The sequence below is a fragment of the Schistocerca piceifrons genome, chromosome 2 (assembly GCF_021461385.2).
Source record: "Schistocerca piceifrons isolate TAMUIC-IGC-003096 chromosome 2, iqSchPice1.1, whole genome shotgun sequence".
NCBI classification, from domain to species: domain Eukaryota; kingdom Metazoa; phylum Arthropoda; class Insecta; order Orthoptera; family Acrididae; genus Schistocerca; species Schistocerca piceifrons.
Window position 1 is genome coordinate 355503498 of NC_060139.1, and position 13083 is coordinate 355516580.

Below are 13083 nucleotides of genomic sequence, written 5' to 3' on the forward strand. Positions count from 1 at the left end.
TTCTCTTGAGATGTGGTATAAGGGTATCAGTTAATGCTTTTGAGTCCACCAAAGTCTTCCACATGGGAAATACAACTTCTCTCGTCTCTTATGTTGCGATTTATCTGTCATAGCGTCTACTGGGTCAATAAGTATGCCCCAACTCCCGCACTTCTTCGCTAGCAGCGAAGTAATGTGCCAGCCTCTCAGCTGCCAGGTGCTTTCGATCGCTTTTCGAGACTCGCTGAAGGCGAAGTCTTTAATTCTTTTGTAGCAGAGCTACAAGCAGACAGATAGAAACTCAGTAAGCTAACGCTCGAGGAAAATTCGTCTTGCTACTTTCAGTACCTCTTATTTTCAGAGCGAGAGCCTTATGGTAATGCAAAATTCATAATGCCACTTTTCTTTCCTGCCGACATACTTTTCGTTCTTGTGAATACATAATTTTATCCATGAACTGCCACATTTTGATAATACTTGAGTATGATACAGGACACGTAGTAAATACAGACCTTCTCGAAGTCAAAAGTCGGTAATATCCTAGTAATTCGTGTTAAAATAGGCACAAATGTCTTACAGACACTTAATGCTTTATTAAAATAGACTACCATTGTGACGTTTCTACAGTAAGTTGAATATAATCCGTATTAGTGCAATGAATATTTTTATTGCGTTTTCCATTAGTTTATTGAACACAATAGTGATCATCAAAAAGAAATTAATCAGCAAACGTCACAATATCTCAAACAATCTGACAACGCTAAAGTAGTTTACGAATTCTATGCCTGTAGAAACCTAGTGGTTCTAACGATATCATTATACCAGTGTAGTTTGAAGAGCATTTTCATCTAGAAATGAGTTACCTTGCCAGTTGATAGATCAAGAGCAGGAAAGGTAAATTTTTACGAGTATGTGATCAGAGGAACACGTGCCTGAGAGATGACTTCCCTATTTATCTCCTGGATAGTTTTGTTTCTCAAACCAACAGAGTGCGTTATGACGCAGTAGCACACGTGATATAGTTTTGTCGATCGATTTTCTTACACTGAGACCGAAAGGTGTCTCAATTGTTGGCAACAAATCCAGCAGTGTTTGACACACCTTGGGGAGAATACATAGTGCAAAACACACTTTCGGAGCTGTCACATGGAAAATATTATGTTCACAGTAGTCTTTTCTCAAGTTTAGGTCGTTTAATAGCGCTCAGCCTTTCATTTCTTCATAGGAAGTTAACGATAAAGGCATGATAACTCGGCACCAGTAAACAGTATTGCATAGGAACGCTCAATGAGCGACCTGATGACGTCAAGCAAAACTGCAATTCTGTTAATTCTTGATGTTTCGAATTAGAGCATTTAGTACTTCTACACCAATCTTCTGAACCTTGCCTGTTGAATGCAAAAGTCTCATGATGGTTAATTGGTAATCTATCACTTATATCAGTAGTCTAGACTTTCTTAATGTGGAAAATCATTCATACCAGAACGATCTTTGTTGAAACAAGAATATCTTTTCTTGGCGTATTTTTCCCAAAAGCATTCGCGCTACACACAGTTCAAATCTTTCGAGCTGCATCCTCTGCATTCACCGCTCTATTATACCAAAAGTAGATATTGTGTTGCAGATTTGACACCTCTATCCACTTGCGACCTATTTTTACAACGCTTAACTGCAAGGTGACAACTACAACTTCAAATTAGAAAATGACAGTTGATACATACACTGGCAGCGTCGCGCCGCGTTCACTCGGGAGGCGCCGGATTTCAGGCGGCGGGTGGCGTCTGGTCGGTGGCCGGTGGCTGGTGGCTGGTAGCCGCTGCAGCGCGAGGAAACGCTCGAGCGTAAGCTGTTCTGATCGCGACGCACGCAAGAGCTGTCCTACGGAATTGTTTCTGGAAGTATTTGTTATTACTTGTGGGTAGAAAGTGAAGCGAATTATCTTCGATGTTCAGTCATACTCTTAACTTTGGAGGATGGCCAAAATGTGGTTAAAAAAGCGAGCGATACAGTCGGACACGAACAAGCGACTGTAAGTTACAATGCACGACCATTACCGCTAGATCACGGGCTCACACAACACGACAACATATGGGAAGTAGGCAACACGTCCTCCTGACACTTCCACATCTTACAGTGTTGCCAGATTGTGCAGATGGCCGGACTTAGCGTTGTCAGGGGCGGTCGGTTTTACTGGCCACCTTAAGTGAACGACTCGGACTTTGTGTCGGCCGGCCGGCGGTCAGTTTTTATGTATAAGACTGTACATGCGTACACGTATCGAATTTTCTCATTGTAAATCTCTAAATCAGTGTGGCAACATATGGCGTAGGCAAACGATGTATATGTGGATATGCTTCTAGTCCTTGGTGCCTCTGATAACCGGGCTGGTGTTGTCGCTCGTGAATATGCTGCTAGATATCCTCGTCGACGCCATCCAGAAAAAATGTTTTTTGTCATCTGGAGCTGCGCCTTCGGGAGTCAGGTTGTCTCCTGCAAGACAGAGGCAGTCCACGGACTCGCTGTACCCCAGCTACTGAGGCAGCTATTCTGGAGGTCATACTCCAAGAACCTCAGCGAAGTGTCTTGCAAAGCACGGTCGTTAACATGCTGCACGAGGATGGGCTGCACCTCTATCATTATGCTTTCAAGCAACACCTGCATCCTGCACATCGCCATCAGAAAATGCAATTCTGTGAATGGTTCCAACAAACAACAGGAAGCCAAAGATGACTTTGTGAACACTGTAATTTTGTCAGATGGATCAGCATTCACTCGTGAGGGTGTCTTCAACACGCACAATGCGCAACATTGATGGGAGGTTAGCCCACACATCACCCACGACCGTGGATACCGAGTTCGCTTTGGTATCAACGTCTGGGCCGGAATACTGGGCGACAGGTGGTTGGGCCCTACATGTTGCCCGACCGTTTGACTGCATGAGGGTATCATGCATTCCTCTCCAAGTATCTGCCAGAAGCGCTGGAAGATTTTCCACTATATGTTCGGCAGAAGATGTGGTTCCAACGTGATGGTGTACCTCAGCACTCTAGAATTAATTTGCCACAGTATTTAGACAGAACATTTCCAGGGAAATGGTTCGGAAGTGGAGGGCCAGTTGTATGGCCACCGCTTTCACCTCACCTAAATACCCTGGATATCTTTCTGAAAGAGCACATGCACTCTACTCCGCCGACGAATGTGGAAGAATTGGTAGCTTGTGTTCATGCTGCTCTGGTTACTGTGGATGCACCTTTGGTGCGAAGGACCAGAGTTGTATGATGCGGCGAGCTGCGCAATGTTTGGACGTGGAGGGAGATCGCTTTGAGCATCTGTTGTTCTGAGGACAACGTATTCTGTTGTGAAGGTCATGCGGTCATTAATATGGACATTATTATTGTCACTGGCTGCTAATGTACGACGTCTGAGGGCTCATATTACATGTAGTATAAATGACAAGTAGATGTTGTGTTATTGCACTGTGCTGTTATCTTTAGCATTTCGAAACTGATATTGTTTTTGTAGTTATTCTGCCCTATGACAGGTCATTTGTTTCAACCGTCTATTTCTTATTTGTCTAACTACGTAGTTGTTATGTTCAGCGTTACAAAATGTAAATTTAGGATATTCGTAACCTAAGAAATGGTGTATATTAAAGAATAAAATGTCAGAATGAAATTCGCAAATAAAAAAAAAATGCGCCCCAATCCAGTATCGAACCCTCGACCTCCTGCATGCTAACCAAAAACTTTATACGCTGCACCAACAACCAACACCTGCTGACAGAGGTAGTCACCGTACATGTGTTTACAATGTTGCCAGATTGCCACACACTGAATTCCTTTTTCTGCCGGATGTACTCGCCAGACGAAATTTTCAGAGAGACATTTTTTTATCGCTGACATGCGACGTGTCGCTCTGCGAAGCCCGTGCTCGAATTTCGCTTCACCCTGATGCTGGCGCTGATTTTGTGTTTAGCATTTGACTATGTCACTATGGTTCCAGCATATTAGGACATGTTTTTATAAAGCAAGTCTGAAGATGGTCATTATAGACCGAAGCCGGTAGTCTGATGACAGAAAATTTGTGACCATAGACGTGAATTAAAGGAAATTCATTTTATATTCGAGTCATTGTTCAATTCGCTACCATGCTGCAGCTTGTGTAAATATGAGCCTAGCTGCTACGAAATGCGTTTTCTGCTTGTAGTGTTTTCCAAACTACGGATTTCTTCCCATTACGAATCCTGAAGTTTAATGAGAGGATGTAACTTTTGTAGAAAAGACATTGTTTGTTTGGTGGGGTAGCAGACTGCAGAAAAAAACACTATTTAGCAGTGTCAGTTGTGCTACTGCCTGGAAGTGGAACTTCAGACCTCTGCAGTATGAATCCCATTCTGAATAAAATAGTGCGAATGGTGATTAAGGCTGCTGTTCTTGCTTGATGAGCTGCAGTAGAGCAAGTTAACACTCTTCCGTAATTTGCACATTCGCTTGCAATTAAAGTTACAGTTGTTGCTTTTGTGTCTGTTACTGTTGTGCCTACTGTTGAATTTGAAGATGCATCTGTTACCGCTATAGTTTAATGAATTTTGGATCCATGATCACTGAATTTAGTTTGTTGTCCCATCACTCACGGTAAGTTCGAGTCCTCGTCGCTATAACTGCGTCTGTTAAGGTGCAAAAAACACTCTTTGTTACACAAGACTGATACAAAATTATCACTTGACAGTTCACAAACATTTCCGTGCTATCGTATGGTGGTAGACACATACCAAGAGCAGAATTCATATAGACCATATCCACACAAGTCCATCAGCATCCGAACATTCGCAGGCCAGAGAGCTGTCGAGGTGAAATCCAATAAGCACTTCGGTCATATATGCACAGCGTCAGCGAGGTATCGATACGGAGTTCATGCTGGCAAGGCATCCTATTTTATTTCCTGCATGACGTCAGAGGACTGGTCCATGTTACTGATTATAGGCGTCTCTTATCGACTGCAGGTGAAGTATGCGGCAGCACATATAGCAGCCTATCGACCTCTCTGTCTGAGGACACAGATTTAGCAATAAGAAGATCAGAAAATAATTTTGTGCCTCAATGGCGACTCCACCTTATTTCTCTGCAATTCGTGGTTTACACCCTCAAATATACACTTTCGGATGTTTGCAGTCTGAACAAAGGGAAACTGCTTCCATTTATAGAGAACTGTTTGGCGTGATGTATTAGTGTACGACTGTTTCCTTGCTTTGAACAGCTGTACTAGATGCGAAAAGTTTCAGCTTACTCCATCAACTCAGTGGTAGCGAAAGAGGAATTTCACATAAGCTCCACCAGCATATGCCATATGCTGCGCACAGAAATAACACTAACATTACAGATATCTGTACTTACGAAATAGATTCAACTTGAAGTGGGTGCCTTAAAGTATGACCGACTTAAATCGATGCACTTACGTATATATACATTCCTTCTACAGCTGCAAATATTTTGACGTTTTTGTGAGAGGCTGCGCACGATATCAGCCGCGATTGTCTTCTGGCGGACAGAAGAAACACTTGTGTAGTAAACAGCTAGTCTATTGCCTCCTAGTTGTTCGAGTTTGATGGAACTTGACTCAGCGCAAGAATACAACTCGAGGCAAAAACGAAAAAGCAGCGGGATTTATGGATCCTTATAAGAAATGAGAGAAACTGCTTTATTTTCCGTCAGTATTCGTAAACTGTGGTAGATTTCATTGTCGAAGCAATGCTTAGGCCGCCACTAGATGAGTCAAATGAAAGAATAACTCCAACGAGAGATGGATATTCGTATCCCGATGCGCAAAAATTTTAATTAAATCATACTACATACATTACATATCCTTTTTATTTAAGAGAAATTTCACGTGTCCTAAGGGGGAAAGTTCTGTTAATGAGAGGGGGTGGAGAAGGAAATATTGTTTTATCGTCCACCATGCTTCATAACAGTGTGAATTTAGCCGCCTATTTTTCTTTCTTTGCTGTATAATCGTCTGTGACATATATAAAAGGCTTCCTGTGTTGAAGCTCCTTATATGGGCATTATGTCTTTCTTAATGTCGTCTTTCCTTACACAGTGGTAGTAAAATTTCATTGGCATGTAATGCACTAATATGAAACATTTTAGTAGGGCCAGTTGAAACCAGCATTTGTTCTGAATTTGGCTGACGAGGGACAATAAATTAATACTCTATTGGCGAGAAATGTCGTCTTTTCTAAAAAAGACTATATATTGTTTCTTAAATGAAGGAGACATTTTTATTTTACTAGAAAACAGAATCACTTCTCCTTTTTTCTAAACTATGTTGACTAGCGCGAAAGAGAGACTAATTTTCAGCAGTCATTATCGAAAAACAACATGTTGTACGGAACCCTTTCTGTATTTTAAAGGAGGTTTATTTGTCCATAGCAGAGGAAGACAGGGGCTCAATAGGACCAAGCGTATGAAATCACACCAATATGTTGCTCAAACCAACCTTCATATTGATGACAGCTTTTTAGCCGCTTGGAAGTGAATATGAAGTAATTTTCCTAAGCTACTGTGCTGTTAATTTGTATTATGTCGTATAGTCAGAGGGTGTTTCACAAACAGTGTTTCAGAGTGAGATCGCTGGTCTCTAAACTCACTGAGAAATAACAAAGAAGCAAAAATCTAGTAGCTAAGAGAAACTTATATATTTAGGTGTATAAGGCTCCCAAAACCTCGTTTAAAATTAAGAAATTTATATAAAATCTGTTTCTCCATGGGTGCTGCTGTTACGTGAAGTCCAATGATTTACTGTGATGGCAACATCTACAATAGAAGATTGCACTGGAAGACGAGGGTGCTTGTGTGTAACTATTTACGGCACAATAAAGAATGAATTCAGAAAAATAATTTCGTGTTCAACAATATGTACTATTGTAGAGTAAATAGGGTTTGTGTATTCCTGACATAATTTGCAAGTTTTAAATGAAATTTGTTTACCGTGTCAATTCCAGTCATGGCTAAATAATTATTCATGGGGTGACTCTATGACTGGTTATTGGTATTTCGTAACGTGCAAAAATTTTGTGGTAGCCGTTAAGCGTAAACTCGTCACGTGAACTCATTACAGAATAATCTGCAGAACGATGCATGGTTAATAATGTTGTTATTGTAAAATATTTTGTTATATTTTAAGTTATTGTATCTGTAATGATACAGTGAGCACGAGGTGAGAAAGAAGGTTACTAATTCTGTTGTGATGAGAGTTTCAGCCAAGCAGCATCCTGTGTGGCAAAGATCATATTAACCTGCAGCTCGCCTCTGTTCGAAGTTTCAACGGCCTGCAGCTTCAATTTACTAATTCTTAAAAGTGATAATAACGCTGTTCGCTTATTCGTTCTTAATGATTTCTCAATGGCTTTACGTGGTTTTAATAGTCAATATAGTTTTGGTCGGGAACGGCTTGGATCATGTCGGAGACAGATTATCTGACCATGATTGAACTTGGCGGTTCAAAGGGGTAAGTGAACGACAATACTGAACTTCCAGTGATAGTCCTGGCGATAGAGACATTCCGCGCCAGTTCTGCAGGGATCAGCCGCGGTTAAGAGTTGTAGGTTTCGTTGTTTGGGTTCGAACACGAATCGACGGGATCTTGTACAGTACATTAGTAATTGCAGGGCGTAAATAAACAGTTGAATCCAACTGGATTTCGTTGGAGACATTGCTGTATGTTAGCGAATCAACTGTTATGTGTAGATTTTATTAGTGGGATTAGTAATCGGTGTTCTGGTATACTGGAATAGCGGTCTGGCCCAAAATTTCTCATGGAGAAGAGCACTTCCTGAATGGATTGCAGAGATTGGTTGTGTGGAAACCGCATCGATTGCGTAGAGAGACGAGTCATTCGCGTTCGATGTTAAAGGTCTACACTGTTTACTTATGTTATGGACCTATACATTCATAGTGAACCGTAGAAAGCCCTAAAGAGTGACAGGATTTTAAGCCCTTATTATTTTCTTTGGATACGGAAGGAGTCATTAAAACAAGCTACGTTCAGTGTTATTAGCTACTTAGCAGAAAATATAAGGCAAGTGTCCGAATGTTAGTAGGATAGAAAGATAGTCAGAAGCCACCGCTTGACGAGAAAGAGATATTGATTGCCTACGTTAAATGTAGGGCCAAAAAGGTGGTCGCTACATTTTTTAGATCTTGGTTAATTTTTTTTATCTGGGGTACACGGATACACGAACACAGCGACGAAAGATTTTACTCTGACGGAAAGAAATAGAGATGTTGAGTATGCGAGAAAGTTAAATCCAAAGCTTCCGATTTACAATGTTTTTCCAAAAAATATAATTCCAAGTTCAATTAAGTTTCGATGCTGAAAAGACAAAGGATAAAATATTATAGAAGAAATAATAAGGAAATAGTATAGTTTCCGTTTTCAACTAACGGGGTGCCAGTTAGTTGGTAAAGTATATTAGCAATCGATATTGAGAATAATTTCAGTATAAAGGAAAATAAATAGTGCAGAGGTAGCTTTCACATCTATTGATGAGTAGCTTGTTTTGCGTAAAAATTATGAAAGACACATTAACATAAATAAGAAGAATAGCATAAGACCACTTCCTATTACGAGTAAAGAGTATGTAATACGTACTGGGTCAAACGAAGTAAGAATTTTAAATACTGACTTTAGGAAAAAAAAATATTAAACGAAGCGCAAATAGTGTATCACTGACTTTGTAAAGAAGACATATTATTTACTTGCTTATTAAAAGAGTTGTGGAACAAAAGCTAGTCACGTGAATTTTGCCGAAACGGTAATGTGTAAATAAAATGGTAACTTCAAAAACCTAGTATTTTGCCTTGTATATTAGTTTGCGGTAAACAGTAGATTTGCCTTATTTCTTAACGCGGACCGTTGTGTGTTTTTTATATACGAGTCAGAGATGTAATTATTAGATCGTATTCTGGGAAGGGTGTTCATTTCCCCTCTATGCTAACATCCGAGTTCAGTGTTAATACAATGTTGTTTCCACGTCTGGTACAATGACCGGCAAGGGTTAGTAGTTAATTAGCAGGAGTGTAATTTGTAATGAGAAGATGTTTTATCGTGCTGATACGAGGGCGTGCTGAAAGGCAATGCCTCCGAATTATTTATGTAAAAACTCCTAAGGCTTTTTAAAAACAAAACACGTTATAAACATTCTACACTTTTTTTCTTCATGTTTACATATTCGCAGGCCTCTGATGCTAGAGGGCTCCGAGTTGTAGTGTGTAACACGGCGGTGCGTAACCTATGTCGGTGCGTGAGAAGCAGTGAAGAGTAATCGAGTAATCAATTTTGATACGAAGAATTCGTCCCCTTCAGCATGACAACGTTACACCACATACCAGCGCTGCGACATCTGCAACAGTCCGAGGCCTTGGCTTCACTGACACTGATCATTCTCCGTACAGTCCCGATTTCGACACATCTAATTTTCATCTGTTTTCAGAAGTTGAGGAACACTTTCGAGGATTTCACTTTGATAGCATGAAGGGGTGCAAGCAGCGCTGAGTTTGTGTCTGCGTCAACAAAGACAAACATTCTACAGTGACGACATGAACAAGTAGGTCTCACGTTGAGGGAAATGCGTCCGTCTCCAGCATGACTATGTTGAAAATCAAATATGTAGACATGTAGACTAAATGTGTAGAATGTTAATAACGTTTGCTCCATTTAAAAAGATTTGAGAGTTTTCACATAAAAATTCCGAAGAATTAGTTTTCAGCATATCCTCGTATTTTCAAAAGTTCTCGTAAACAAATAAAAATCTCTATATCACTTGATATATAGAATCTCACAGTTCACTACGTAGTCTTCATAAGTAAAACGAGTATACGTATTAAGAATCGAGTTGGCGATTTGATAAGAAAAATGGACTCATGGGCTAAGGTCTTTTCTTCACGGAGAATGCATTTTTTATTCAGTGTGCGTTTGACGCTTCATACTAATGTGTGATAATGCGTGGCAGGTTAGACTGATACATATGCTTACTATACTAAGGACGAAAGTAAAATGTCCATCTACATAACAATATATTATTAAGTAATAGAGGAACTGAATGATCAATAATGTACAGACGATGTTTTAAGCATCAGAACTGGAATTTCTGATGACACATCCGCTTCAGAAAGAGTTGTTCTGACGAGCATTTTGCAGAGTCCGTCTTGGGAGAAGGGACGGACTTTGCCCAGCTAGTTGTACCCATTGTTGCTTCACACACTGAAGTATAAAATTTGGACCCGTGTTTGTGCGGCTTTATAAGGTTTAAAGTATCGTAACTGAGATTTCGCAAAGTGAAAGGGCTTACCATTTATGTATTATTACAATTTCTATCAGTATCAATAACAATTCATGTTATTCAAGGTAATCAAGAATTTGCATCCTAGTGTCCACCTTTTATGGTGAAGTCCACTGCTTGGTAATTCTAGTAATGCACTACCAAACAATTAGGTCAGAAGAAATTTTACAGTCGTTGACCTAAGCATAACATCGATACACCTAGACTTGCTAAATGATTCTATGCTAGCAATGAAGGAAGCGGTTCGTCCTGTTTGGACGCTACACGTCAAGGTTCTGCCCGCAACCGTTGCCATTGCAGATTAGAAACCTGATGAAACCTAATAACTTGTCATTTCGGGTATGTCACTGGTTTCCTGTGTCTTGTTGGCACAAAATTCCCACATTGTACCTCGCCAAACCCGTTATGTGTTCCCAGAAGTACTTAATCTCCCAGGGAACTGTTCCTCCCTTTACACTTGGTGATTAGCATGTGCCATCTACATGATGGAATGAACGACTAAGTTTGTATCCTAATCTTCGTTGATCCATTATGGATCGTGGGTCGACGGCTGGCATGAACTCTTGATGCAATAATTTACCAACAGCCGTATGTATTGTAGAAATTTATTTTATTTTATGAACTTCTATGTGCTACCAGTTTCGGCATTACATTGATGCCATCTTCAGGCCCCACTCGTCATAGTCGTAAAATCGCTATACACGGAAGGAGCCATATAACTGGATCCGTGAATCAATCGTCCTGCAACAGCTCTTGGTGGCCTACAATGCATATGGCTCTTGGTAAATTATTGCATCAAGAAGTTTGTATCCGTTCCATAAATAGGTTCGCCGTCACTGGTGACGATGTACTATCGATATTCGCTCCGTTAGTTTGTTCAAAGCACTGTTCCCTATATTAGAAGTAAGTCGATGTCAGTAGCGTAAACCCCTGAACAGCCCCATCATTAGAGTTCATTCTTCAATCGCTAGGTTTCAGTGGGTCCTTTAGTGCCCCCGTATCCTAACATCTCAAGGACATAAATTAGATGCAGATTTAACCTTAGATGCTTTAAACTTTCTCAGTATAGCTTTCATGAAAAGCAAAATTTTCCCAGATTTCACAGTTGACATCTCCGAGCAGAAAATAAACGGAAGTAAGTCATTCATTATCATGTTGTGCCTATAAAGCCAGTACTTACCACTTCCGACAACGTAGATATCTGCCGGTCGAGCATATTTGCATAGGCCCTTTGAGATCCAACACGTTTTGAACGTCTTAAGTTGCTTTGTTCGTCCTGTAAAAGAGAGTAGTTTTTTTGAGGAAGTATGTAATACCAGAAAATGTTTCAAATTTTGCAAATTAATAGAGTTACCTGCATAGACTTCCTGGTACTCCTTTGTCGATCAATACTGACTTCTTCTGTTTCGACTTCCTCTTCCACACTTGACATCAGTTTGGAAAAGCTGACGCCACTCTGGAGAATCTCTTCAAAATTTCCTTGATGCTCGACGATCCCCTGTGAAGAAAAACTTTTTTTGTCGTAAATAGAGCAACGAGCAGCTGCCGTTAAAGTGTAAAAGGAGATCAACGCACCTTATTCAGTATCACAATGTTGTCTGCCCCCTGGAGGTACTGCAACTGGTGAGTGACCAAAATTCTTGTCTTCCCACTTAAATAAGAGTTAATGCATTCGTCAAAGAGATGTTTCCCGACATGTGTGTCGACAGCAGAAAGGGGGTCATCGAGCAGGTAAATGTCTGCCTCCCGATAAACAGCCCTGTGAAAATGAAATGCTAAGTAATAATTGCCGTGCTACCATACTTGTATTTATAGAATTAAATATTTCAACTGACGAAAGGAGAAGCATTTTAGTCTTACACTGTATCAATATTTCTACCACACTATGTCGAGGACTTCATTTCATTTCTTAGTAATACTGGATATCGACGAGTGAGTACCTTCGGATTCTACCACATCATATTTCAGCAGTTTTTTAAAGGTTTACAAACGTTTTGCTGATGTTAGTAAGAACTACGAGTGTCTAAAAAATAGTGTGAAACGTAAATATTGTTTTTAACTGCTAGATACCTGTTACAGCCAACGGCCTTGCCGCAGTGCCGAAACCGGTTCGCGTCAGATCACCGAAGTTAAGCGCTGTTGGGCTTGGCCAGCGCTTGGATGGATGACCATCCTGTCTGCCAAGCGCTGTTGGCAAGCGGGGTGCACTCAGCCCTTGTGAGGTGAACCGAGGAGCTGCTTGACTGAGAAGTAGCGGCTCCAGTCTCGTAAAATAACATATGGTTTGCAGAGCGCTATGCTGACCATATACCCCTCCATATCCACATACAGTGACAGCTATGGGCTGTTCGGACGGAGTTTAGTTTTAGATACCTATTATAAAGCTTTGACATATGTCGTTATCATAGACAGCTGCGTGCTGGTGTGTCTTCTATGCATGCATCACGAGATGATGAACTTTGGTGACCGTCCTGTGCAAAGTTAAGCACAGTACGCGATTTTTGCGTGACGGCACAAGAATGATGATACACATCTGTTACAGATGCACTGAAAATGATCCATGCCCGAGACTCTTAGATCTGAATAAGGACGATTTTAAAACAGTCTTTTGGAATGTTTCCCTAAATCGTACAACTGCGCCACCTGCTAATGGCAGCATGTTTTGAATTAACCGCGTTTGAAATTGGAATGATAAATGAGTGCTAGAATGCGAGACAGACCTAATCCACACATCTGTGGAACTGATATATTTCGAGTTTTGCGTT

The 13083-nt window shown here is 40.6% G+C and overlaps 1 protein-coding gene across 1 annotated transcript in view; it reads right to left on the bottom strand.

Annotated features, from left to right (window-relative positions):
• The window catches only part of LOC124775378 (ATP-binding cassette sub-family C member 4-like), a 165394-nt gene that overhangs the window by 84656 nt on the left and 67655 nt on the right, over positions 1-13083 (bottom strand). The window contains exons 10-12 of the mRNA XM_047250213.1: positions 11894-12077; positions 11673-11816; positions 11499-11594 (exon numbers count right to left, since the gene is read on the bottom strand). Of these exons, the coding sequence (XP_047106169.1) occupies positions 11499-11594; positions 11673-11816; positions 11894-12077 (424 nt within the window). The remainder of the gene's footprint in view (positions 1-11498; positions 11595-11672; positions 11817-11893; positions 12078-13083) is intronic.